Below are 27,603 nucleotides of genomic sequence, written 5' to 3'. Positions count from 1 at the left end.
GGGGGAGTGGCTACCTCCATGTTGGCCTTGCACCCCACCCACCTCTATCAGGTGTGTATATAAGGTGTCTTGGATGTTCCAGACCCTGCCATGCTTACTGAACTGTTCACACAGAGGCATATTCACAGTGTAGGATCCGTCCCAATGAGGCCACCTTATCGCGGTGGGACGGTCCAAGCTATTTGACCGCCGGCGGAGACAAATTTGCGAGCTAAGTGCCTCACTATTTCATAGTTTCACATTTGCATCTATTACACCATAGCTGTATAGCTCTCCATGTTTTATCTGCATGTTCATGTTTCACCTATATCCTTGTGCTGGCAGTGTGCTGCTGCATTCTTCTGTTGCTGTATATATATATATACATATATATATATATATTATTTATTATTTTTTTTAAGGATATATATGTATTTGATAAAATCAGGACACGCTGCCCGCCTCGGAATGCCAACGCTAACAGCAAACAAAAGTCTTATTGGGCAAATCCAGTGAAAAGGTATCATCTTGTATGATTTCAGAATGTTTCCATTCACTGACAGCAAGCAGATATCTTGCTAATAATGATGAATTGAAATATTAGAGAGATGTAGAACCTTTCAATATATGATGATTAATAAGATTATACAGTATTTAGCTGTCTTTTCACTCCCTAAAAAGAAGTACCGGGTTATGGGTCGGTTTGTCCTCTCACCTAAGTTGCTCAAGCCCATGTAGGTTGCCATGCTTCCGCTCAAGTCCACACACTCTATAGGAACATTCTTGTACTGCAGGAAGTCCCAGAAGTAGCGCCCTTTATGGTTTGGCCGAAACCACTCAGTGTGACCTTTGAACCTGCAGAAGAGAGCCGGAGACATAGCAACCAATATAGCTGTCATTACAATTCATACAGTTGTCATCTAAGGTTAAGTTCACACAGGCGTGGTGCTCCAGTTAGGAGAGCTCTGTCGGTCGGTCCGTCTGTCCCTCAGAAGGACGGGTATTGCATATCCAGTATTTTTTACTTCGCTCAACTACCCTAAAATAGCGGACACCTCATGGACCCCATTCAAGTTAATAAGATCCGCCGGGACCCTGTGGTGTCAGTTGTGCTCCAACCTGTTTAGGGTCTGTTTTAGCCTTACAGTTGCCATCCAGGATTCTCATACTGATGAAACTCACCTAAGGCTGGGTTCACACCACGTTTTCTTAAATACGGTTCCTGTATACGGTTTGGAGGAGGGGGGGCTTAATCGCGGCGCCCGCACTCAGCCGTATTCGGGAACCGTATTTAATGCAAGTCTATGAGCCGACCGGAGTGAACCGCAGCCTCCGGTCGGCTTCGTTTTCGGCCGTATGCGGTTTCCCGACCGCAGGCAAAAATGCGGTCAACCACGTTTTTGCCTGCGGTCGGGAAACCGCATACAGCCGAAAACGAAGCCGACCGGAGGCTGCGGTTCACTCCGGTCGGCTCATAGACTTGCATTAAATACGGTTCCCGAATACGGCTGAGTGCGGGCGCTGCGATTAAGCCCCGCCCCCCTCCTCCAAACCGTATACGGGAACCGTATTTAAGAAAACGTGGTGTGAACCCAGCCTTACATCCCCACTCCCTATTTACTGCATAACAAGGCAGATTTTCAGTTCAGGACTCTTAAAAAGTAGAGTTACAATTAATGTGGTACGTAAAATGTATCAAAATGGCCTCTTTGGTTGCAACCCAGTTTTGCTCACAAACAAACATGTGAATAAAAAAGTGAGAACTTAGATACCCTTTTTAAGGTAATGTTCCTCAACCTGTGGTCCTCCAGCTGCGACAGAACTACAACACTCAGGGCATATTGGGAGTTGTAGTTTTGCCACAGTATGAGAACCACAGATTAGGAAACACTGCAATATAAAACACTGCAGCATAAAGCACCTTAAAGAGAACCTGTCATCAAACCATATTTTCTACACTAACTCAGATTATATTCCCTAACTACTCCGAACACCCCTTCTGGCCTTAAAATTTTTTCGAGCTTTAAAAAGTTGTATTATACCTTTCCCCTTGCTCACATTGTGTGAGCTCCCGTCAGGAGAAAGTGGGTGTTCCCCAGCAGGTGCGACATCACTGAAGCCTGTGAGAGCTGTGCCTTACCATACCCTGCACGCACTTCCTGAGTTTGGTCTCCTGCCAGGCCGGGAGGAGACCAAACTAACTGTTTGACATGCGGCAGGGAACAGAACAGAGCCACCTACTGGCAATTTTTTTCAATCATATTAAAAACATAAAAAGGTTGAGAATTTTAACAGCAAGTAAATGGCAAAGTGTCTTATAATTACATAAGGAACAATATATTAAAAGTTTAGTTTGGTGACAGGTACTCTTTAAAATGAGCAGACAGATACCTTATATGGTATATCTGCAATCCAGGGGGCACTTCCTATAATAAACAGTATGTATGTATAATATTAAAACATTGCAAAAAAAGAACTTGATGCTACCTGGTCCAACCTGTGTTCGAGGTAGGACCCCCACTCACTGGGAAAATCCCATGAACTACGTAATGCTTCCCTATGTAATATCAAACAATGATAAAGATGTGGACAAAATTGTTGGTATCCTAGTCCAAAGAACATTGTAATATGAGGTTCGGGTACCATCATTTGTGTCCAGACAAGTTTCATTTTTGTTTTTTTCTTTTGTTAGTTTTAAAGTGTACCTGTCGCTAATAAAAACTTTTTATGTAATGTAGATAATACTATTATATGTATATATGTAATATACAATAATTACATTTTTTTTATATTTTTCGGTGAAAAAATGCTGTTCCTGCAGCTATTGTCTGTGGTTCTCTGTGTGGAGTCCAAATACAGGAAGTGAGGTCAGGAGAAGCAGGGTTCTGTACACTGAGGACAAGCAGGGATCTGTGGAGGGATTCTGGCTTCAGGGGCATATCACAGAGCCTAAGTGTACCGAGCCCCGCTTGTCCTCAGTGTACCGAGCCCCGCTTGTCCTCAGTGTACCGAGCCCCGCTTGTCCTCAGTGTACAGAGCCCCGCTTGTCCTCAGTGTACAGAGCCCCGCTTGTCCTCAGTGTACAGAGCCCCGCTTGTCCTCAGTGTACAGAGCCCCGCTTGTCCTCAGTGTACAGAGCCCCGCTTGTCCTCAGTGTACCGAGCCCGGCTTGTCCTCAGTGTACCGAGCCCGGCTTGTCCTCAGTGTACAGAGCCCCGCTTGTCCTCAGTGTACAGAGCCCCGCTTGTCCTCAGTGTACAGAGCCCCGCTTGTCCTCAGTGTACAGAGCCCCGCTTGTCCTCAGTGTACAGAGCCCCGCTTGTCCTCAGTGTACAGAGCCCCGCTTGTCCTCAGTGTACAGAGCCCCGCTTGTCCTCAGTGTACAGAGCCCCGCTTGTCCTCAGTGTACAGAGCCCCGCTTGTCCTCAGTGTACAGAGCCCTGCTTGCCCTCAGTGTACAGAGCCCTGCTTGCCCTCAGTGTACAGAGCCCTGCTTGTCCTCAGTGTACAGAGCCCTGCTTGTCCTCAGTGTACAGAGCCCTGCTTGTCCTCAGTGTACAGAGCCCTGCTTGTCCTCAGTGTACAGAGCCCTGCTTGTCCTCAGTGTACAGAGCCCTGCTTGTCCTCAGTGTACAGAGCCCTGCTTGTCCTACCCTCACTTCCTGTATTTGGTCTCCTCACAGAGACACACAGGCAATAGCTGTAGGGACAAAATTGTAAAAAAAAAATTTAAATAATGTATATTACAAATATACATATAATATAATCTACATTATATCACATGTTTTTGTTAACAACAGGTACACTAAGCTATTTCAGGGAGCCTTGTGGTTTATTTCTCTCACTAATGGAGAAGTACCAATAATTTTGTCCACATTTGCATAATGTAATATGTGTAAGGTGCCTGATGAAGCTGGGTGAGGTGCAGCAATACACATTGTGCTCCAACTCGCTACATGGATTTGTGTAATCCTGACAAATTGATTGCCATATTAATTGCTTTATTCCCTATACATACATTAGTCTTGCGCTAAAATGAAATACATTTATTGTATTATTGTCAATACAATATTTTGCGGCTTCCGTTGCTGCCGTGGCGCCGTGTCTGCGGGGAGGTGCGACCCATAGACTGGTTTGAGTGGCATTGGGGGCGCTCTGCCAATTGGTCATTCCCCCCGTGGGCACTGGTGTCGCGGCTGTGGTGGTCGCCGCCCAGTGCTACGCCATTTTATGCTAGGGACGTTAGGGACCCACTCTAAATAGGTGGCCTTGACGTGGCGAGTGGGCTTGTACTTTTTGATCAAAAATGTATAACAACAACCTGTTAGTTTTTGATATTACACTGAGAAGCAATTGGATCATTGTGCAAGATTGTAGATGTGCGCTATGTCTGTATTCTACCCGAATTCACAATATTTTAGTTTTTATTCTTCAATAAATTAGTAAATATTTGTTACATTCGATGGTTACTTTGTCATTATGGAGTAATGAGTGCAGAATTATAGGGAAAAACTTGATTTTTTTCTTATTTTGCATAAACACCAGCACAAGACCGCAACATAACATCATGTAAACAAAATGCAAAGGGTCCTAAAACTTTTTGGATGCATTGTATACCAGGTTATTATTGTTTGCTATTACACAGGGAAGTGTTACTTAGTGCATGAAATTTGCCCAGTTGGTTGGGGTCCTAACCCAAACTTGGGCTGAACCAGGTAGTATCAAGTACTGTTTGTGCTTGGTTTTAAATAGTTTTAATTGTATAGCACATGGTTTGTTTGTTTAAATCAGATTGTTATTATTTAAGATAAGCAAGCATAACAAATGACAGCACGCAATTATAAAATGACGTATAATAGATTATCAGCAAAAAGATTAGAAAACATCCCACCCTCCCACCCACCTGACACAGTGTATGACCTGATTTAGAATTTTTAGATTATACAGCCATTTATTTCTGTATGGTAAATATTCTTGCCTGATATGGGCGCGATCCACCTTGTACAAGTCAATCAGCTCTCAGCTGAAAGAAGCCCTTACACGGGGCGATTATTAGGAATGAGCGGTGCACAAACATTTGATGCCCCTCCATTATTGTCTGTAGCACATGGGGTGACGTGCTGCCACCAAAGAACGATCCCCTTCCTATATTTAAAAGGGGTACTCCGGTGAAAAACAATTTTTTTTTTTTTTTTTAAATCAACTGGTGCCAGAAAGTTAAAACAGATTTGTAAATTACTTCTATTTAAAAATCTTAACCCTTCCAGTACTTATAAGCTGCCGTATTTATTTTCAGTTTGACCACAGTGCTCTCTGCTGACACCTCTGTCCGGGTCAGGAACTGTCCTGAGCAGGAGAGGTTTGCTATGAGGATTTTCTCCTACTCTGGACAGTTCCTGACATGGTCAGAGGTGTCAGCAGAGAGCACTGTGGTCAGACTGAAAAGAAATTCAAAAATAAAATAACTTTCTGTGGAGCATATAGCAGCTTAAGAATTAAGATTTTTAAATAGAAGTAATTTACAAATCTGTTTAACGTTCTGGTACCAGTTTTTTTAAAAAAAATAAAAAATAAAAAGGGGTACTCCGGTGGAAAACTTTATTTTTTTTACTCAACTGGTGCCAGAAAGTTAAACAGATTTGTAAGTTACTTATATTTAAAAAATCTTAATCCTTCCAGTACTTATTAGCTGCTGAATACAGAGCTCTCTGCTGACATCATGAGCACAGTGCTCTCTGCTGACATCTCTGTCCATTTTAAGAACTGTCCAGAGTAGGAGAAAATCCCCATTGAAAACATATGCTGCTCTGGACAGTTCCTAAAATGGACAGAGATGCCAGCAGAGAGCACTGTGGTCATGATGTCAGCAGAGAGCTCTGTGTTCGTAAAAGAACATAATTTCCTCTGTAGCTAATATTCAGCAGCTAAGTACTGGAAGGATTAAGATTTTTTAATAGAAGTAATTTACAAAGTAATTTTTTCTTTTTGAACATGTGTCTGCACTCTTCCCCACCCCCTCAGCCCAAACCTATATAGGTGGTAATTAGCCACACTAGGGCCATTTCACTCCTAGCAGCCTCCCAGTCTGACTGGGAGAGCATGGTAAGTGAACTATTACACCTTGTTCACACTGGTGTGGTGCCGGGGCGGCGTCCGTTGCTGCCGTGGCGCTGTGTCTGCGGGGGGGGGGGTGCGGCCAATAGACTGGTTTGAGAGGCATTGGGGCCGCTCTGCCAGTGGGTCGCTCCCTCCCCCCCGTGGGCACCTGTGTCGCGGCGGTCGTGGTCGCCGCCTGGTGCTGCGCCATTTTATGCTAGGGACGTTAGGGACCCACTCTGAATAGGTGGCCTTGACGTGGCGAGTGGGCTTGTACTTTTTGATCAAAAATGTATACTAACAACCTGTTAGTTTTTGATATTATGCTGAGAAGCAATCAGATCATTATACAAGATTGTAGATGTGCACCATCTCTGTCTTCTACTCGAATTCATAATTTACAAATCTGTTTAACTTTCTGGCACCAGTTAATAAAAAAAAAAAAAAAAATTCCACCGGAGTACCCCTTTAATGAAAGTCCCAGTGTACGTGCTAAGCCATTGATCCCAAACAGTGTGTCTCCAGCTGTTGCAAAACTACAACTCCCAGCATGCCTGGATCCCCTTCCAATAATTAATTAAGGTCCTGTTCACATCACGTTTGTCAAAGCTACCAGTGTATGAGCTAAGCCAATGTTTCCAAACAGTGCATCTCCAGCTGTTACAAAACTACAACCTAAGGCTGTCCAGGCATGCTGGAAGTTGTAGTTTTGCAACAGCTGGAGACGCACTGTTTGGAAAACACTGTGCTAAGCATATTTACAGGAGTCCAGTTCAGCAACAAAGCCAAAACAGTGAAACCAGGCTGTATGGGAAAAGTTGGGTAACAGTTACAAGGCACATTGAGGATATATTGGTAACTATAGAAGAGAAGGGGGAAATTCTGTTGTATGCGTGTACAGTGGCACCTTCCTGACATAAAAATCCAATGTATACAGTATGATGTGATGTAAACATGGCCGCAGTTATTCCACAAACATGGAAGAAAAGTACTTATTTTCCTGTGATATACATGATTTCAGCAGGTACCATACCTCACACCTCCCTTCTGCTCTAGGATCAAGTGAGCAGCGGCAGCAATTTTTCCATACAATCCTTCTGTAAAATAAGCGCGCCTAAAAAACAAAACAAAAAAACTGTCAATATAATGATGAAATACATTGGTTTCCCTGTTGATTACTTTGGTAGCCATTGCTGCAATTTACATTGGTCCTTCTCTAACTTTCAACTGGTTGACCACTAGTTAAGTACTCTGTGTAAATTTAAAGGGGTACATATAATATTATATACATATATATATATATATATATATATATATATATATATATATATATACCCCAAAGCCACCACACTACCTTCATATGTTCCCTGTAAACCATTCTGTCTGGTATACGTGGCTCCTGTTGCCTCTGTTGTCTTCTCTGGCTGCTTGATATTCTTTGCCATCCTTCTCTTCCCTTTGCTACATCCCCAACAATCATTGCAGATCTGACAGCCAGCTCGCTCTCTGAGAGCAGCCCCCACCCTCCTGCTTTGAGCAGCAGAGATAAGTCCAGTGTGTGCTTGGCTGAAGCTGCAAACACCTCCCAGTTCTCAGCAGTAAAGGGAGAATGACTCCTCAGAGCAGGGCAGGAACCACATGGTCTTTGTCTTTCAGACCACTGACAGGAATGAACGTGTTGAAATATGTTATACCCCACGCTGTCTTATGTTGGGCAATACTGTATATCTCCTATCTATATTTTTCTATATAACAACATTACTTATGTTTTGTCCATATATGAATATAGATCATTCCAGGATTTTCTCTACTTAGACACAGTTCACAGTGTGCATTTTTTTTTAATGCGGTTATTGGACTTTTTTTATGCAGATACTGCGGTCATCTATGGATATACAAGGTATAATGGCTTATGAGAACCGCTTGATAATTGAACTTGTACATTTAAACAATATCAAGAACCAGAGGATAGAGCACGGAACTTGTATAAATAACCAAGACCTAGAAGGGAAATTCATCTCTGACAAAGGAAAGCGCAACTTTCCTAAATGCAATAGATGCTATTTTGGCCTCGCGCCGCTCCCCCCCCCCCCTCTAGTAGTGACGTCACTCACAGCGCTACGTCACGGTGCTCCGTAACAACAGTCAGTACAGCAAGCTGGTGAGACGCTTCCGGCCGGGGCACATCTCCCGACTATTATGCTTGCTGACACTCCGGACTCTTGAGGCTTTTTCAAGTACAGTGATCCCTCAACATATGATGGTAATTTGTTCCAAATGAACCATCGTTACTTGAATCCAATGGTATGTTGAGGGATGAAGTTATACTCACGTGTCCCCGCCTCTCCAGACCATCACCGCTGCCCTGGATCGCCGCTCTCCATCGCCGCCATCACGTCGCTGCGCACACCGCTCCTATTGGATGACGGGACGGCGTGTGCGGCAATGTGATGACGACAAAGGAGAGTGACGGCCATGCAGCGGAGCATGAAGAGGAAGGTCCGGAACGTCGGGGACAGGTGAGTGACGCGGGGCACATTAAATGGCTATCCGGCGGCAGATGAAACAGTCTGCGCCATTTATGCGATGGCCCCGACATACAAAAGCATTGTATGTTGATGCTGCCTTCAATATATGATGGCCTCTGAGAGCAACTACATACTACAATTACATACTACCGACAAAACTGACCTACAGCACAACGGAGGTTTTAGGTAATTAGTATTTTGATTGTATATGATCAGACAGCTGGAATATTTTTTTGTGGAAGGAAATGAATAGTTATCAGTATACGTTCTTCTGTTTTCCATATAGTTCCACATTATACCGTGTGAGAAAGGAGCATATTATTCAATTTAGCCGCGCTTCACCAATAAACAACAGTACTGGGTACCTATAAAAGGAATTTACACTTGATCTATAGGATGGTATAAGAGCAAGTTGAGCTGGAAGTTCTTGTTATCGCATTTTCCGGCATATAAGACGACTTTTTAACCCCGTTAAATGTTCTCAAAAGTCGAGGGTCGTCTTATACGCCAGGTGCTGCAGTAGGCCAGGATGCCTGGGGTATGGATTATCCATACCCCGGGCGGGATTAACTCACATTCGGGACATCCCTGTGTCCCGAAAGATCTTTTTGGGACACAAGGATGTCCCGGTTACCTTTCTGCGGGCCCGCGTTAACCTTAAAAATGCAGGGGCCACCGGGAGGTAGCGTACGCAGGGATGTCACTGACGTCCCGTGCGTGCGCCCATATCAACAGTACAGCAGAGCAGCGAGGAGGCGCGGGCATGGTAAGTTACCAGCTGTACGTCATCTTCGGTGCAATGACTACTGCTCCTCCGGTCCCGGGACCTACTGCTAGTAGTAGATCGTGACCCCGGACCAGAGGAGCGGTGGTAAGAGCACTGAAGTGGGGCAGTACACAGACATACAGCCTCCAGCCATACACTGTATATGGCTGAAGGCTGTATGTCTGTGGGGTCCACTGCCTACCTAATGTGGGGGAACTACAAACTAATGTGGGGGAAACTATGCTGCCTACCTAATGTGGGGGAACTACAACCTAATGTGGGGAACTATACTGCCAGCCTAATGTGGGGGAACTACAACCTTATGTGGGGCAACTATACTGCCAACCTAATGTGGGGGAACTGTGCTGACAACTTAATGTGGGGAACTATACTGCCAACCAAATGTGGGGGAAGTATAATGCCAGCCTAATGTGGGGGAACTGTGCTGACAACCTAATGTGAGGAACTATGTTGACAACCTAATGTGGGGAACTATACTGCCAACCTAATGTGGGGAACTATGCTGACAACCTAATGTGGGGAACTATGCTGACAACCTAATGTGGGGAACTATGCTGACAACCTTATGTGGGGAACTATGCTGATAACCTAATGTGGGGGAACTATACTGCCAACCTAATGTGGGGGAACTATGCTGACAACCTAATGTGGGGGAACTATACTGCCAACCTAATGTGGGGGAACTATGCTGCCAACCTAATGTGGGGGAACTGTGCTGACAACCTAATGTGGGGGAACTATGCTGACAACCTAATGTGGGGGAACTATGCTGACAACCTAATGTGGGGAACTATGCTGACAACCTAATGTGGGGGAACTATACTGCCAACCTAATGTGGGGGAACTATGCTGACAACCTAATGTGGGGAAACTGTGCTGACAACCTAATGTGGGGAACTATACTGCCAACCTAATGTGGGGGAACTATACTGCCAGCCTAATGTGGGGGAACTGTGCTGACAACCTAATGTGGGGAACTATACTGCCAACCTAATGTGGGGAACTATGCTGACAACCTAATGTGGGGAACTATACTGCCAGCTTAATGTGGGGGAACTATGCTGACAACCTAATGTGGGGAACTATGCTGATAACCTAATGTGGGGGACTATACTGCCAACCTAATGTGGGGAACTATGCTGACAACCTAATGTGGGGAACTATACTGCCAACCTAATGTGGGGGAACTATACTGCCAGCCTAATGTGGGGGAACTGTGCTGACAACCTAATGTGGGGAACTATACTGCCAACCTAATGTGGGGAACTATGCTGACAACCTAATGTGGGGAACTATGCTGACAACCTTATGTGGGGAACTATGCTGACAACCTAATGTGGGGAACTATGCTGACAACCTAATGTGGGGAACTATACTGCCAGCTTAATGTGGGGGAACTATGCTGACAACCTAATGTGGGGAACTATGCTGATAACCTAATGTGGGGGACTATACTGCCAACCTAATGTGGGGAACTATGCTGACAACCTAATAGGGGGAACTATACTGCCAGCTTAATATGGGGGAACTATGCTGATAACCTAATGTGGGGAACTATGTTGACAACCTAATTTGGGGAACTATACTGCCAACCTAATTTGGGGAACTATACTGCCTACCTAATGTGGGGGAACTATACTGCCAACCTAATGTGGGGGAACAATACTGCCAACCTAATGTGGGGGAACTATGCTGCCTACCTAGTGTGGGGGAACAAGGATAAGGTACAGTATCGCGGTAGAGGGGTAGTCTTATACGGCGAATATATCTCAAACATGCTTGAAAAAGGCTGCATGGCAGCTGAAACGTTGCTCAGTGTTAGTATGGAATAATTCACTTCATTTTGCACCTTATCCTCTGAATGCTGCGGTTTACTACCTTGGATGTGTGACTAGTCTGAACCGTGCTCCCCGCCGCTGGCACCTCTTCACTCTTTGGTTGTGCTGCTCTCTTGGATATTTGTTATATATCTCAAACTCTATATTTTAACTGTAAAAGTTGGGGGTCATCTTATACGCCCAGTCGTCTTATACGCCTGAAAATACGGTACTTGTTAGGAGGTATATGTACATTACTTTGTTTATCTACCGGTATAGTGGACAATGATATGTATTTTTCTCTTTTTAAGTGGAGACAACACTTTCATTCCTGTCAGTGGTCTTGTGTAAGATACACATCAGGATCACAGTAAGTGTGTGTTTTATTTTATTCCCTATCTAAGCGCCGATACACATTTTTATATTTTATATGTTCTATATAGCTAATTAATTATATTTAGACAATAAATAGGTTGATGAGAGGGAAAGGATGGGCTATAGGTTTAGTTCCTGAAATACCCCTTTAAAAAGTACCTGTCACCAAAAGTACCTGTCACCAAATAAGTACCTGTCCTGCCATAATTCAGAGGTTTAAAAAGCTGTGTATCATACCTTTATTCTTGCTCACATAGTGCAATTTCCCAGTAGGAGAAAGTGGATGTTTCCCAGCAGGCATGACCGCACTGAAGCCTGCTGGGGGACCACTTCCACCCTCACATGGTTGCAGCGCTCTGATGAATAGAAGACCTCAGGCTCTGTGCATGTTTCAGTCCGTGTTACTATCAGTGAGGCTCTCCTGCAGCTTTTAGTATGTGCAGCTTTCTGTGAGAATCTGTGGAGCTTTCACTTTCTGTGCAGCTGTCAATCAAACTCAGTGCAGCCAGAAGCACTTCCTGAGTTTGGATTCCTGCCAGACCGGGAAGAGACCAAACTCACTGTATTAATTGTGCAACAGAGCCACCTAGTTGCCGTTTTTTCTATTACATTTTAAACATACACTGCTCAAAAAAAGTAAAGTGAACACTTAACCCCTTAAGGACATAGGGCGTATCCATACGCCCCCGTTTCCAAGTCCTTAAGGACCGAGGGCGTATGGATACGCCCTGAGCATTTCCGGCCCCCACCGCTAGCCGGAGGGGAGCCGGAGCCGGATGCCTGCTGAAATCGTTCAGCAGGCATCCCGGCATATCGCCCAGGGGGGTCATTATGTCCCCCCATGTCGGCGATTGCCGCAGATCGCTGGACAATTCAGTCCAGCGATCTGCGGCGGATTCCGGGTCAATCGGGTCTCCAGTGACCCGATGACCCGGAATTACTGGCTGATCGGGGCCGTCAGAGACGGCCCCGAACAGCCAGAGTCTGCAGGAGTGAGGTGGCACTGGTGCCACCTCACGATCGCCCTGATTCGTCGGCCGGATTACCGGCCGACCAATCAGGGCGCCTGCTGCGGGTGTCACTCCCGCAACCCGCTCCGCCCCTCTTCCGGAGGACGTGAGCGGGAAGAAGACCCCCGGTGCTGGGGACCCCGATCCCCGGCGTCCCTGTTGGGATCGGGGCCCCAGGAGCGAAGGCGGCGAGGGACTGACCTGTGCGGCGGCATCGTGGAGCAGCAGTTGAAGGTGAGTGACAGCCTCCTGCTGTTGCTTAGCAACAGCTCCCAGCATGCAACAAGGGCATGCTGGGAGCTGTAGTTTTGCAACAGCTGGAGGCACATTCTTTCTATGGAAAAGTGTACCTTCAGCTGTTGTGTAACTACAACTCCCAGCTTGCACAATCAGCTAAAGTGCATGCTGGGAGTTGTAGTGGTGCATCTGGTGGTTGCATAACTACAACTCCCAGCATGCCCGTTGGCTGTCGGTGACTGCTGAGAGTTGTAGTTTTGCAACAGCTGAAGGCACACTGAGTTAAGTATTAAACCAGTGTGTCTCCAGCTGTTGCATAACTACAATCCCCAGCATCCCCAGCCAATGTAGTATGCCTCCGGCTGTTGCATACCTACAAGACCCAGCATGCCCTTCCGCTGTCAGTACATGCTGGGGGTTGTAGATTTTGCAACAGCTGAAGGCACACTGGTTGCAAAACACTGAGTTTGTTACCAAACTCGGTGTTTCACAACTTGTGTGTCTCCAGCTGTTGCAAAACAACAACTCCCAGCATGCACTGATAGACCGTACATGCTGGGAGTTGTAGTTTTGCAACAGCTGGATGTTTCCCCCCCCAATGTGAACGTACAGGGTACACTCACATGGGCGGAGGATTACAGTAAGTATCCGGCTGCAAGTTTGAGCTGCGGCAAATTTTCTGTCGCAGCTCAAACTGCCAGCGAGAAACTACTGTGAACCCCCAGCCCGTGCGACTGTACCCTAAAAACACTACACTACACTACCACAAAATAAAATAAAAAGTAAAAAACACTACATATACACATACCCCTACACAGCCCCCCTCCCCTCCCCAATAAAAATGAAAAACGTCTGGTACGCCACTGTTTCCAGAACGGAGCCTCCAGCTAATGCAAAACAACTACTCCCAGTATTGCCAGATAGCCACTGACTGTCCAGGCATGCTGGGAGTTTTACAATAGCTGGAGGCACCCTGTTTGGGAATCACTGGCGTAGAATACCCCTATGTCCACCCCTATGCAAGTCCCTAATTTAGGCCTCAAATGCGCATGGCGCTCTCACTTTGGAGCCCTGTCGTATTTCAAGGCAACAGTTTAGGGTCACATATGGGGTATCGCTGTACTCGGGAGAAATTGGGCTTCAAATTTTGTGGGGTATTTTCTGCTATTACCCTTTTTAAAAATGTAAAATTTTTGGGAAAACAAGCATTTTAGGTAAAAAAAAAAATTTTTTTTTTACATATACAAAAGTCATGAAACACCTGTGGGGTATAAAGGTTCACTTAACCCCTTGTTACGTTCCCCGAGGGGTCTAGTTTCCAAAATGGTATGCCATGTGGGGGTTTTTTTTGCTGTCGTGGCACCATAGGGGCTTCCTAAATGCGGCATGCCCCCAGAGCAAAATTTGCTTTCAAAAAGCCAAATGTGACTCCTTCTCTTCTGAGACCTGTAGTGCGCCAGCAGAGCACTTTTCACCCCCATATGGGGTGTTTTCTGAATCGGGAGTAATTGGGCTTAAAATTTTGGGGGGTGTTTTCTGCTATTACCCTTTTTAAAAATGTAAAAATTTTGGGAAACCAAGCATTTTAGGTAAAAAAAAATAAAAAATTTCACATATGCAAAAGTCGTGAAACACCTGTAGGGTATTAAGGTTCACATTACCCCTTGTTATGTTCCCCGAGGGGTCTAGTTTCCAATATGGTATGCCATGTGTTTTTTTTTTGCTGTTCTGGCACCATAGGGGCTTCCTAAAGGTGACATGCCCCCCAAAAACCATTTGACGCTCCTTCCCTTCTGAGCCCTCTACTGGGCCCGCCGAACACTTTACATAGACATATGAGGTATGTGCTTACTCGAGAGAAATTGGGTTTCAAATACAAGTAAAAATTTTCTCCTTTTTACCCCTTGCAAAAATTCAAAAATTGGGTCTACAAGAACATGCGAGTGTAAAAAATGAAGATTTTGAATTTTCTCCTTCACTTTGCTGCTATTCCTGTGAAACACCTAAAGGGTTAATACACTTACTGAATGTCATTTTGAATACTTTAGGGGGTGTAGTTTTTATAATGGGGTCTTTTATGGGGCATTTCTAATATGAAGGCCCTTCAAATCCACTTCAAACCTGAACTGGTCCTTGAAAAATAGCGAGTTTGAAAATTTTGTGAAAAATTTCAAAATTGATGCTGAACTTTGAAGCCCTCTGGTGTCTTCCAAAAGTAAAAACTCATAAATTTTATGATGCAAACATAAAGTAGACATATTGTATATGTGAACCCAAAAAAATATATATTTTGAATATCCATTTTCCTTACAAGCAGAGAGCTTCAAAGTTAGAAAAATGCAAAATTTTCATTTTTTTCATCAAATTTGGTGATTTTTCCCCATGAAAGGATGCAAGTTACCATAAAATGTTACCACTAAGTTAAAGTAGAATATGTCACGAAAAAACAATCTCGGAATCAGAATGATAACTAAAAGCATTCCAGAGTTATTAATGTTTAAAGTGACAGTGGTCAGAATTGCAAAAAACGCTCCGGTCCTTAAGGTGAAAAAGGGCTCGGTCCTTAAGGGGTTAAACAACACAATGTAACTCCAAGTCAATGACACTTCTGTGAAATCCCACTGTCCACTCAGGAAGCAACACTGATTGACAATCAATTTCACATGCTGTTGTGCAAATGGAACAGACAACAGGTGGAAATTATAGGCAATTAGCAAGACACCCCCAATAAAGGAGTGGTTCTTCAGGTGGTGACCACAGACCACTTCTCAGTTCCTATGCTTCCTGGATGATGCTTTAATCACTTTTGAATGCTGGCGGTGCTTTCACTCTAGTGGTAGCATGAGACGGAGTCTACAACCAACACAAGTGGCTCAGGTAGTGCAGCTCATCCAGGGCGGCAAATCAATGCGAGCTGTGGCAAGAAGGTTTGCTGTGTCTGTCAGCGTAGTGTCCAGAGCATGGAGGCGCTACCAGGAGACAGGCCAGTACATCAGGAGACGTGGAGGAGGCTGTAGGAGGGCAACAACCCAGCAGCAGGACCGCTACCTCCGCCTTTGTGCAAGGAAGAGCAGGAGGAGCACTGCCAGAGCCCAGCAAAATGACCTCCAGCAGGCCAAAAATGTGCATGTGTCCACTCAAACGGTCAGAAACAGACTCCATGAGGGTGGTATGAGGGCCCGACGTCCACAGGTGGGGGTTGTGCTTACAGCCAAACACCGTGCAGGATGTTTGGCCTTTGCCAGAGAACACCAAAATTGGCAAATTCACCACTGGCGCCCTGTGCTCTTCGCAGATGAAAGCAGGTTCACACTGAGCACGTGACAGACGTGATAGTCTGGAGACGCCGTGGAGAACGTTCTGCGGCCTGCAACATTCTCCAGCATGACCGGTTTGGTGGTGGGTCAGTAATGGTGTGGAGTGGCATTTCTTTGGGGATCCGCACAGCCCTCCATGTGCTTGCCAGAGGTAGCCTGACTGTCATTAGGTACCGAGATGAGATCCTCAGACGCCTTGTGAGACCATATGCTGGTGCGGTTGGCCCTTGGTTCCTCCTAATGAAAGACAATGCTAGACCTCATGTGGACCTCATGTGGCTGGAGTGTGTCAGCAGTTCCTGCAAGAGGAAGGCATTGATGCTGTGGACTGGCCCGACCGTTCCCCAGACCTGAATCTGATTGAGCACATCTGGGACATCATGTCTCGCTCCATCCACCACAGACTGTCCAGGAGTTGGTGGATGCTTTAGTCTAGGTCTGGGAGGACATCCCTCAGGAGACCATCCGCCACCTCATCAGGAGCATGCCCAGGCATTGTAGGGAGGTCATACGGGCACGTGGAGGCCACACACACTACTGAGCCTCATTGTGACTTGTATTAAGGACATTACATAAAGTTGGATCAGCCTGTAGTGTGGTTCTCACTGTGATTTTGAGTGTGACTCCATATCCAGACCTCCATGGTGTCACGATGCCGGCTGGCAGGAGGTGGATCCTCTGTGCCAGAGAGGGATTGGCGTGGACCGTGCTAGTGGACCGGTTCTAAGTCACTACTGGTTTTCACCAGAGCCCGCCGCAAAGCGGGATGGTCTTGCTGCGGCGGTAGTGACCAGGTCGTATCCACTAGCAACGGCTCAACCTCTCTGACTGCTGAAGATAGGCGCGGTACAAGGGAGTAGGCAGAAGCAAGGTCGGACGTAGCAGAAGGTCGGGGCAGGCAGCAAGGATCGTAGTCAGGGGCAACGGCAGGAGGTCTGGAACACAGGCTAGGAACACACAAGGAAACGCTTTCACTGGCACAATGGCAACAAGATCCGGCGAGGGAGTGCAGGGGAAGTGAGGTATACATAGGGAGTGCACAGGTGAACACACTGATTAGAACCACTGCGCCAATCAGCGGCGCAGTGGCCCTTTAAATCGCAGAGACCCGGCGCGCGCGCGCCCTAGGGAGCGGGGCCGCGCGCGCCGGGACAGGACCGACGGAGAGCGAGTCAGGTACGGGAGCCGGGGTGCGCATCGCGAGCGGGCGCCACCCGTATCGCGAATCGCATCCCGGCTGGAGGCGGTATCGCAGCGCACCCGGTCAGTGGATCTGACCGGGGCGCTGCGGGAGCGAGAGTGTAGCGAGCGCTCCGGGGAGGAGTGGGGACCCGGAGCGCTCGGCGTAACAGTACCCCCCCCCTTGGGTCTCCCCCTCTTCTTAAAGCCTGAGAACCTGAGGACCAGACTTTTATCTAGGATATTGTCCTCAGGTTCCCAGGATCTCTCTTCAGGACCACAGCCCTCCCAGTCAACCAAAAAGAAGGTTTTTCCTCTGACCTTTTTGGAGGCCAGTATCTCCTTTACAGGAAAGATGTCTGAAGAACCGGAGACAGGAGTGGGAGAGATAAGTTTAGGAGAGAAACGGTTGATGATGAGTGGTTTAAGAAGAGAAACGTGAAAGGCATTAGGAATACGAAGAGAAGGAGGGAGAAGAAGTTTATAAGAGACAGGATTAATCTGGCACAAAATTTTGAAAGGACCAAGATAGCGTGGTCCCAATTTGTAGCTGGGAACACGGAAGCGGACATATTTAGCGGAGAGCCATACCTTGTCTCCGGGAGAAAAAATGGGGGGAGCTCTTCTTTTCTTATCAGCAAATTTCTTCATGCGTGATGAAGCCTGTAAGAGAGAATTTTGGGTCTCTTTCCATATGGTGGAAAGATCACGAGTTATTTCATCCACAGCGGGCAAACCAGAGGGCAAGGGAGTAGGGAGGGGGGGGAAGAGGGTGACGGCCATACACCACGAAAAATGGGGATTTGGAAGAAGATTCCGAAACTCTGAAGTTATACGAGAATTCGGCCCATGGTAGAAGATCTGCCCAGTCATCCTGGCGGGAGGAAACAAAATGCCGTAAATAATCACCCAGGACCTGGTTAATTCTTTCTACTTGCCCATTGGATTGAGGATGATAAGCAGAAGAAAAGTTTAATTTAATCTTGAGTTGTTTACAGAGAGCCCTCCAGAATTTTGACACGAATTGGACGCCTCTATCCGAGACGATCTGCGTGGGCAACCCGTGAAGACGAAAAATGTGTACAAAAAATTTTTTGCCAACTGAGGCGCAGAAGGAAGACCAGGAAGAGGGATGAAATGTGCCATCTTGGAGAATCGATCAACGACCACCCAAACAACAGTGTTGCCACGGGATGAGGGTAAGTCTGTAATAAAGTCCATACCAATCAGAGACCAAGGTTGTTCGGGAACAGGCAGAGGATGAAGAAGACCAGCGGGCTTCTGGCGAGGAGTCTTATCCCGGGCACAGACAGTGCAGGCCCGCACAAAATCAACAACATCCGTCTCCAGAGTCGGCCACCAATAGAAACGAGAGATGAGTTGCACGGATTTCTTGATGCCCGCATGGCCTGCGAGATGGGAGGAGTGACCCCATTTGAGGATTCCGAGGCGTTGGCGTGGAGTGACGAAGGTCTTCCCTGGAGGAGTTTGCCTGATGGAGGCTGGAGAAGTGGAGATCAGGCAGTCAGGAGGAATGATGTGTTGCGGAGAGAGCTCTACTTCCGAGGCATCCGAGGAACGAGAGAGAGCATCGGCCCTGATGTTCTTATCGGCAGGCCGAAAGTGAATTTCAAAATTAAACCGGGCAAAGAACAGAGACCACCTGGCCTGGCGAGGATTCAGCCGTTGGGCAGACTGGAGATAGGAGAGATTTTTGTGATCGGTGTAAATAATAACTGGAAATCTTGATCCCTCCAGCAGATGCCTCCATTCCTCAAGTGCTAATTTAATGGCTAGTAGCTCTCGATCCCCGATGGAGTAGTTCCTCTCCGCCGGAGAGAAGGTCCTAGAAAAAAAACCCACAAGTAACAGCATGCCCGGAAGAATTTTTTTGTAGAAGGACCGCTCCCGCTCCTACTGAGGAGGCATCTACCTCCAATAGGAAGGGTTTAGATGGGTCAGGTCTGGAGAGCACGGGAGCAGAAGAAAAGGCAGACTTGAGCTGTTTAAAGGCGTCTTCCGCTTGAGGAGGCCATGACTTAGGATTGGCATTCTTTTTGGTTAAAGCCACGATAGGAGCCACAATGGTGGAAAAATGTGGAATAAATTGTCTGTAATAATTGGCGAACCCCAAAAAACGTTGGATAGCACGGAGTCCGGAGGGGCGTGGCCAATCTAAGACGGCAGAGAGTTTGTCTGGATCCATTTGTAGTCCCTGGCCAGAGACCAAGTATCCTAGGAAAGGAAGAGATTGACATTCAAACAGACATTTCTCCATCTTGGCATAAAGTTGATTGTCACGAAGTCTCTGAAGAACCATGCGGACATGCTGGCGGTGTTCTTCTAGGTTGGCAGAAAAAATCAGGATATCGTCCAGATACACAACAACACAGGAATATAAGAGATCACGAAAAATTTCATTAACAAAGTCTTGGAAGACGGCAGGGGCGTTGCACAGGCCAAAGGGCATGACCAGATACTCAAAGTGTCCATCTCTAGTGTTAAATGCCGTTTTCCATTCATCCCCCTCTCTGATGCGGATGAGATTATAAGCACCTCTTAAGTCCAGTTTGGTAAAGATGTGGGCACCTTGGAGGCGATCAAAGAGTTCAGAGATAAGAGGTAGAGGGTAGCGGTTCTTTACCGTGATTTTGTTAAGACCGCGGTAGTCAATGCAAGGGCGTAGGGAGCCATCTTTTTTGGACACAAAGAAAAATCCGGCTCCGGCAGGAGAGGAGGATTTGCGGATAAAGCCCTTTTTTAAATTTTCCTGGATGTACTCAGACATAGCAAGAGTCTCTGGGGCGGACAGAGGATAAATTCTGCCCCGGGGTGGAGTAGTGCCCGGGAGGAGGTCAATAGGACAGTCATAAGGCCTGTGAGGAGGAAGAGTCTCAGCTTGTTTTTTGCAAAACACATCAGCAAAGTCCATATAGGCCTTAGGGAGACCGGTTACAGGGGGAACCACAGGATCACGGCAGGGAGTACTGGTAACCGGTTTAAGGCAGTCCTTGAAACAAGAGGTACCCCAACTCTTGATCTCCCCTGTGGACCAATCCAGGGTTGGGGAATGGTGTTGAAGCCAGGGTAGTCCAAGGAGAATTTCGGAAGTGCAATTGGAGAGGACCAAAAACTCTATTCTTTCGTGATGAGGTCCGATGCACATTAGGAGGGGTTCCGTGCGGTAACGCACGGCACAGTCCAATCTTTCATTGTTAACGCAATTGATGTAAAGAGGTCTGGCGAGACTGGTCACTGGGATGTTGAACCTGTTGATGAGAGAGGCCAAAATAAAGTTTCCTGCAGATCCGGAATCCAAGAAGGCCATAGTAGAGAAGGAGAAGGTAGATGCAGATATCCGCACAGGCACAGTAAGACGTGGAGAAGCAGAGTAGACATCAAGGACTGTCTCACTTTTGTGCGGAGTCTGCGTACGTCTTTCCAGGCGGGGAGGACGGATAGGACAATCCTTCAGGAAGTGTTCGGTACCGGCACAGTACAGGCAGAGATTCTCCATGCGGCGTCGTGTCCTCTCTTGAGGTGTCAGGCGAGACCGGTCAACTTGCATAGCCTCCACGGCGGGAGGCACAGGAACGGATTGCAGAGGACCAGAGGAGAGAGGAGCCGGGGAGAAAAAACGCCTCGTGCGAACAAAGTCCATATCCTGGCGGAGCTCCTGACGCCTTTCGGAAAAACGCATGTCAATGCGAGTGGCTAGATGAATGAGTTCATGTAGGTTAGCAGGAATTTCTCGTGCGGCCAGAACATGTTGCTGGATAGGCCTTTTTTAAAGGTCGCGCAGAGGGCCTCATTATTCCAGGAAAGTTCTGAAGCAAGAGTACGGAATTGCACGGCGTACTCGCCAACGGAAGAATTACCCTGGACCAGGTTCAGCAGGGCAGTCTCAGCAGAAGAGGCTCGGGCAGGTTCCTCAAATACACTTCGAATTTCCGAGAAGAAGGAGTGTACAGAGGCAGTGACGGGGTCATTGTGGTCCCAGAGCGGTGTGGCCCATGACAGAGCTTTTCCAGACAGAAGGCTGACTACGAAAGCCACCTTAGACCTTTCAGTAGGAAACTGGTCCGACATCATCTCCAAGTGCAGGGAACATTGTGAAAGAAAGCCACGGCAAAACTTAGAGTCCCCATCAAATTTATCCGGCAAGGATAGTCGTAGGCCTGAGGCGGCCACTCGCTGCGGAGGAGGTGCAGGAGCTGGCGGAGGAGATGATTGCTGAAGCTGTGGTAGTAGCTGCTGTAGCATCACGGTCAGTTGAGACAGCTGGTGGCCTTGTTGCGCTATCTGTTGTGACTGCTGGGCGACCACCGTGGTGAGGTCGGCGACAACTGGCAGAGGAACTTCAGCGGGATCCATGGCCGGATCTACTGTCACGATGCCGGCTGGCAGGAGGTGGATCCTCTGTGCCAGAGAGGGATTGGCGTGGACCGTGCTAGTGGACCGGTTCTAAGTCACTACTGGTTTTCACCAGAGCCCGCCGCAAAGCGGGATGGTCTTGCTGCGGCGGTAGTGACCAGGTCGTATCCACTAGCAACGGCTCAACCTCTCTGACTGCTGAAGATAGGCGCGGTACAAGGGAGTAGGCAGAAGCAAGGTCGGACGTAGCAGAAGGTCGGGGCAGGCAGCAAGGATCGTAGTCAGGGGCAACGGCAGGAGGTCTGGAACACAGGCTAGGAACACACAAGGAAACGCTTTCACTGGCACAATGGCAACAAGATCCGGCGAGGGAGTGCAGGGGAAGTGAGGTATACATAGGGAGTGCACAGGTGAACACACTGATTAGAACCACTGCGCCAATCAGCGGCGCAGTGGCCCTTTAAATCGCAGAGACTCGGCGCGCGCGCGCCCTAGGGAGCGGGGCCGCGCGCGCCGGGACAGGACCGACGGAGAGCGAGTCAGGTACGGGAGCCGGGGTGCGCATCGCGAGCGGGCGCCACCCGTATCGCGAATCGCATCCCGGCTGGAGGCGGTATCGCAGCGCACCCGGTCAGTGGATCTGACCGGGGCGCTGCGGGAGCGAGAGTGTAGCGAGCGCTCCGGGGAGGAGCGGGGACCCGGAGCGCTCGGCGTAACACATGGGTTGATAAATTTGATTTCCATTGATCATTTTTGTGTGATTTTGTTGTCAGCGCATTCAACTATGTAAAGATGAAAGTATTTCATACGATTAGTTCATTCATTCAGATCTAGGATGTGTTATCTTAGTGTTCCCTTTATTTTTTTGAGCAGTGTGTTTATGCTGATAATTTTAAAAGCAAGTGAATGGGAAAGTGTCTGCTAATTATACACGGAACACTATAATAAAAGTTTATTTGGTGATAGGTACTCTTTATGTTCAGAACTGACAAAATTTAAAGTTATTGGGGAACCTTGGGAGTTATTGGGTACCCTAGCAAACAGACACTGACTGACTAGAAACTGGCAGCATGTGCATTCTCAAAATGAAAACAGCATTTGAATTAGGGCAACAAGGCTACAAATGTTTGTTTTCTTATACTGACCACAGGTTTAAATGACATTGATCAAATTGCGGAACATATTAAGCATGACAGTTCTACCACTGGTAATGGCCCAAAGTGATACGAAATGCCCATTTAACCCCTTAAGGACGCAGCCCATTTGGGCCTTAAGGACTCAGACAATTTTATTTTTCAGTTTTCAATTTCTCCTCCTAGTCTTCAAAAAATCATAACTCTTTTATATTTTCATCCACAGACTAGTATGAGGACTTTTTTTTTGCCTGACCAGTTGTCCGTTGTAATGCCATCACTCACTTTACCATAAAATGTATGGCGCAACCAAAAAAATACTATTTGTGTGGGGAAATTAAAAAGAAAACCACAATTTTGGAAGGTTTCGTTTTCACGCCATACAATTTACGGTAAAAATAACATGTTATTTATTCTTTGGGTCAATACGATTAAAATGATACCCATGATTATACACTTTTCTATTACTGTTGCGCTTAAAAAAAATCACAAACTTTTTAACCAACTTAGTAGGTTTAAAATCCCCCTATTTTGAAGACCTATAACTTTTTCATTTTTCCGTATAAGCGGCAGTGTGAGGGCTCATTTTTTGCGTCGTCATCTGTACTTTTTATTGATACCACATTTTCTTACGTAAAACTTTTAATACATTTTCTATGACATTTTTGGGAATAAAATGTTATAAAAAAGCAGCTATTTTGGACTTTTTTTTTCTTTTACGCTCACGCCGTTCACCGTACGGTATCATTAACATTTTATTTTAATAGTGCAGATATTTACGAATGTGGTGATACCAAATATGTATATAAAATATTTTTTTAACACTTTTTGGGGGTGAAATAGGGAAAATGGGACAATTTACATTTTTATTGGGGGAGGGGTTTTTTCACATTTGTTTTACTTTATTTTTTTTTACTTTTTTTACTTTTATTTTTACACTCTTATAGGGGGAGATTTATCAAAACCTGTCCAGAGGAAAAGTTGCTGAGTTGCCCATAGCAACCAATCAGATCGCTTCTTTCATTTTTAACAAGGCCTCTGCAAACTGAAAGAAGCGATCTGATTGGTTGCTATGGGCAACTGGGCAACTTTTCCTCTGGACAGGATTTGATAAATCTCCCCCATAGTCCCCATAGGGGACTATTTATAGCAATCATTCGATTGCTAATCCTGTTCAGTGCTATGTATAGGACATAGCACTGATCAGGGTTATCGGTCATCTTCTGCTCTGGTCTGTGGGAAGGCAGATCAGAGCAGAAGACTCCCGGAAGGCAGCGGAGCCAGATGAGGGGACCTCCGTCTGCCGTGCTGGATGATTGGATCGCCGTGGCAGCGCTGCGATCATCCATTTAAGTGACCGCGATGCTGCAGATACTGTGATCGGTATTGATCACGGCATCTGAGGGGTTAATGGCGGACATCCGCGGGATTGCGGGTGTCCACCATTACCGCAGGGTCCCTGGCTGCGATCAACAGCCGGGACCTGCCGCGCATGATCCGGGCAGCGCTCCGATGCCCGCGGTTATGCTTAGGACGTAAATGTATGTCCTGGTGCGTTAAGTACCAACTCACCAGGACGTACATTTACGTCCTTCGTCGTTAAGGGGTAAATGCAAATCTGCATTTAGCCATCTTTAAGGGGTTAATGCAAATCTGCATTTAGCCATCTTTGCTGTACCATTAGTGAACTGCTGGGAGATATGTGTTTTACAGTCCTGTCTAGGGACCCGATGGTGATACAAATCTGGAGTCTGAGAAGAGTTAAAGTGGTATCCAGCCTTTTTCAAAACATAATATGGTGTTAAGGGGGAATATAGGATAAAAAAAACAAAATAAAATTCTTACCTAGCCCCAATCCTCAAAGCTTTCACTCGCCTTTGCCCGGTCCCCTGATCCTCTGAGACAAATGCTCACAAGTGCTCAGTCAATCACTGGCCGCAGTGGTGTCACATCTCACCCAGTGATTGGCTGAGCAGGCGGGTCCTGCACCTAGCGCTTGTGTTGGAAGCAGGAAGAAAAAACATTAGTGGACTGAAGAGAGACCAATGTGAGCTGTTGGGGATCAGTGGGGTAGGTAAGTATCATTATATACCATATTATTTATAAAAAAAAAAGGCTGAAATAGCCCTTCAACCTTCTTTATAGGATAATGCTGCACAACCCCTAACACAGAACACTTACTCATTCTTATTCTTTAGTCTCCAGAGTTTGAAGCTGTTGTTCCACTTCATTATACTGTAGACAGCAGGTACGTTATCCATAAGATACTGCCGGACCTTCTCCTTGGTTTCAGAAGTTGCGGAAGACGAGCTGTAACGTAGGATCCCATGACTGATGGCGGGCAGCACTCGGACACTTTGCATCTGACACAAGAAGCGAAAAAGTTACAATTCTTGCCCCAATAAGACCAAAACCCTCATCGTTTATTTTCGGATCATCATAAGATAAACAATGGCATCAGATTGAATATACCACATATACCGTATTTTCACCGTAAGACGCACTTTTTCTTCCCCAAAACTGGGGGGGAATGTTTGTGCGTCTTATACGGCGAATACACACCTATCGCGGCGGTCCCTGCGGCCATCAACAGGCGGGGACCCGCGGCTAATACAGGATATCACCGATCGCGGTGATGCCCTGTATTAACCCTTCAGACACGGCGATCAAAGCTGACCACCGCGTCTGAAGGGAAAGTGACACTAACCCGGCTGCTCAGTCGGGCTGTTCGGGACCGCCACGGTGAAATCGCGGCGTCCCGAACAGCTTACAGGACATCGGGAGCGACCTTACCTGCCTCCTCTGCATCTGCTCCGTGCCGGGATCCCCTGCATGGCTGGCGCTCTCCTTCGTCGTCATCACGTCGTCACGCACGCGTCATCCAATAGGAGCGGTGTGTGTAGGGACGTGATGACGGCGACGGAGAGCGAGGATACCGGGCAGCAGAGACGTTCCTGAGCGACGGAAACACCCTGGGGACGCGGCGACAGCGATGGAGCGACATCCAGGGCAGCGGTGACGAGTCTGGAGCGGCGGGGACACGTGAGTATTACCTCCTATCCAGTGGTCTTCAACCTGCGGACCTCCAGATGTTGCAAAACTACAACTCCCAGCATGCCCGAACAGCCAACGGCTGTCCGGGCATGCTGGGAGTTGTAGTTATGCAACATCTGGAGGTCCGCAGGTTGAAGATCACTGTTGGGTTCAGAATCTTTTTTTTCTAGATTTTGTCCTTTAAAATTGGGTGCGTCTTATATGCCGGTGCGTCTTATATGCCGGTGCGTCCTATAGTTTTCTATAGGTAATGTATTAAATTCTGGATTCCATACATGGTTATGTGCCTCAGACAACTGATCAGCCAAGCATTTGTTTCCTGCGTTGGTCGTTGATAGGTTGAGCGGCAGTGAGACGCATCCAGCCCCAGCACCAGGAAGAAGACCCGTGATGGCGCTCAATACGTCACACTGCCGCTCAACCTATCGCTGGCTAAAGCAGGACAATGCTGTGGCCGGTGATTAGCTGTGCTGCAGAGTGACACGCCAACCACCAGCAACCAGAAAGAAGATGGCACCGGAGGACTGGAGCAGTGATACCGGAAACATCGAGGGTAAGGTGGCAGGTGGGTCCAGGTTTTTGGTTTATGTACCAGGAGCCTGGGGATGAGGTATAAAAAAAAAAAAAAAAAAAAAGTTCCATCTCGGAGTGAACCTTTAACCCCTTAAAGGGGTTATCCAGGAAAAAAAATTGTTTTATATATATCAACTGGCTTCAGAAAGTTAAACAGATTTGTAAATTACTTCTATTAAAAATTCTTAATCCTTTCAGTACTTATGAGCTGCTGAAGTTGAGTTGTTCTTTTCTGTCTAAGTGCTCTCTGTGACCTGAATCCGATTGAGCACATCTGGGACATCATTTGCTTCTACGCTGGACAGCTCCCGAGACATGTGTCATCAGAGAGCACTTAGACAGAAAAGAACAACTCAACTTCAGCAGCTGATAATTATTGGAAGGATTAAGATTTTTTAATAGAAGTAATTTACAAATCCGTTTCTGGAGCCAGTTGATAAAAAAAAAAAAATACTCCCTTAAGGAATAAGGGTTTTTCCGTTTTTGCACTTTCGTTTTTTCCTCCTTACATTTTAAAAATCATAACGCTTTCAATTTTCCACCTAAAAATCCATACTATGGCTTATTTTTTGCGCCACCAATTCTACTTTGCAGTGACATCAGTCATTTTACCCAAAAATCCACAGCGAAATGGAAAATAAAATCATTGTGCGACAAAATTGAAGAACAAACACAATTTTGTAACTTTTGGGGGCTTCCGTTTCTACGCAGTGCATATTTCGGTAAAAATGACACCTTATCATTATTCTGTAGGTCCATACGATTAAAATGATCCCCTACTTATATAGGTTTGATTTTGTCGCACTTCTGGAAAAAATCATAACTACATGTAAGAAAATGTATACGTTTAAAAATGTCCTCTTCTGACCCCTATAACTTTTATTTTGCAGCGTACGGGGCAGTATGAGGGCTCATTTTTTGCGCTGTGATCTGAAGTTTTTATCGTTACCATTTTTGTATTGATTGGACTTTTTTATCGCTATTTATTCATTTTTTAATGGTATAAAAAGTGACCAAAAATACACAATTTTGGACTTTGGAATTTTTTTTACGTGTATGCGATTGACCATGTGGTTTAATTAATGATATATTTTTATAGTTCGGACATTTATGCATGCGGTGATACCACATATGTTGATCAGTG

The 27,603-nt window shown here is 46.4% G+C and overlaps 1 protein-coding gene across 5 annotated transcripts in view; it reads right to left on the bottom strand.

The window, feature by feature from the left end:
* Positions 1–27,603, bottom strand: part of LOC130290327 (distal membrane-arm assembly complex protein 2-like) — a 61,863-nt gene that overhangs the window by 32,326 nt on the left and 1,934 nt on the right. For all 5 annotated transcript variants that reach the window (XM_056537808.1, XM_056537810.1, XM_056537809.1 and 2 more), the window contains exons 2-4: positions 25,014–25,195; positions 7,109–7,189; positions 695–834 (exon numbers count right to left, since the gene is read on the bottom strand). In XM_056537808.1, coding sequence (XP_056393783.1) covers positions 695–834; positions 7,109–7,189; positions 25,014–25,195 — 403 coding nt within the window. The remainder of the gene's footprint in view (positions 1–694; positions 835–7,108; positions 7,190–25,013; positions 25,196–27,603) is intronic.

This window comes from Hyla sarda, chromosome 9, assembly GCF_029499605.1.
Source record: "Hyla sarda isolate aHylSar1 chromosome 9, aHylSar1.hap1, whole genome shotgun sequence".
Taxonomy (NCBI): domain Eukaryota; kingdom Metazoa; phylum Chordata; class Amphibia; order Anura; family Hylidae; genus Hyla; species Hyla sarda.
This window is presented reverse-complemented; position numbering and strand designations above follow the sequence as displayed.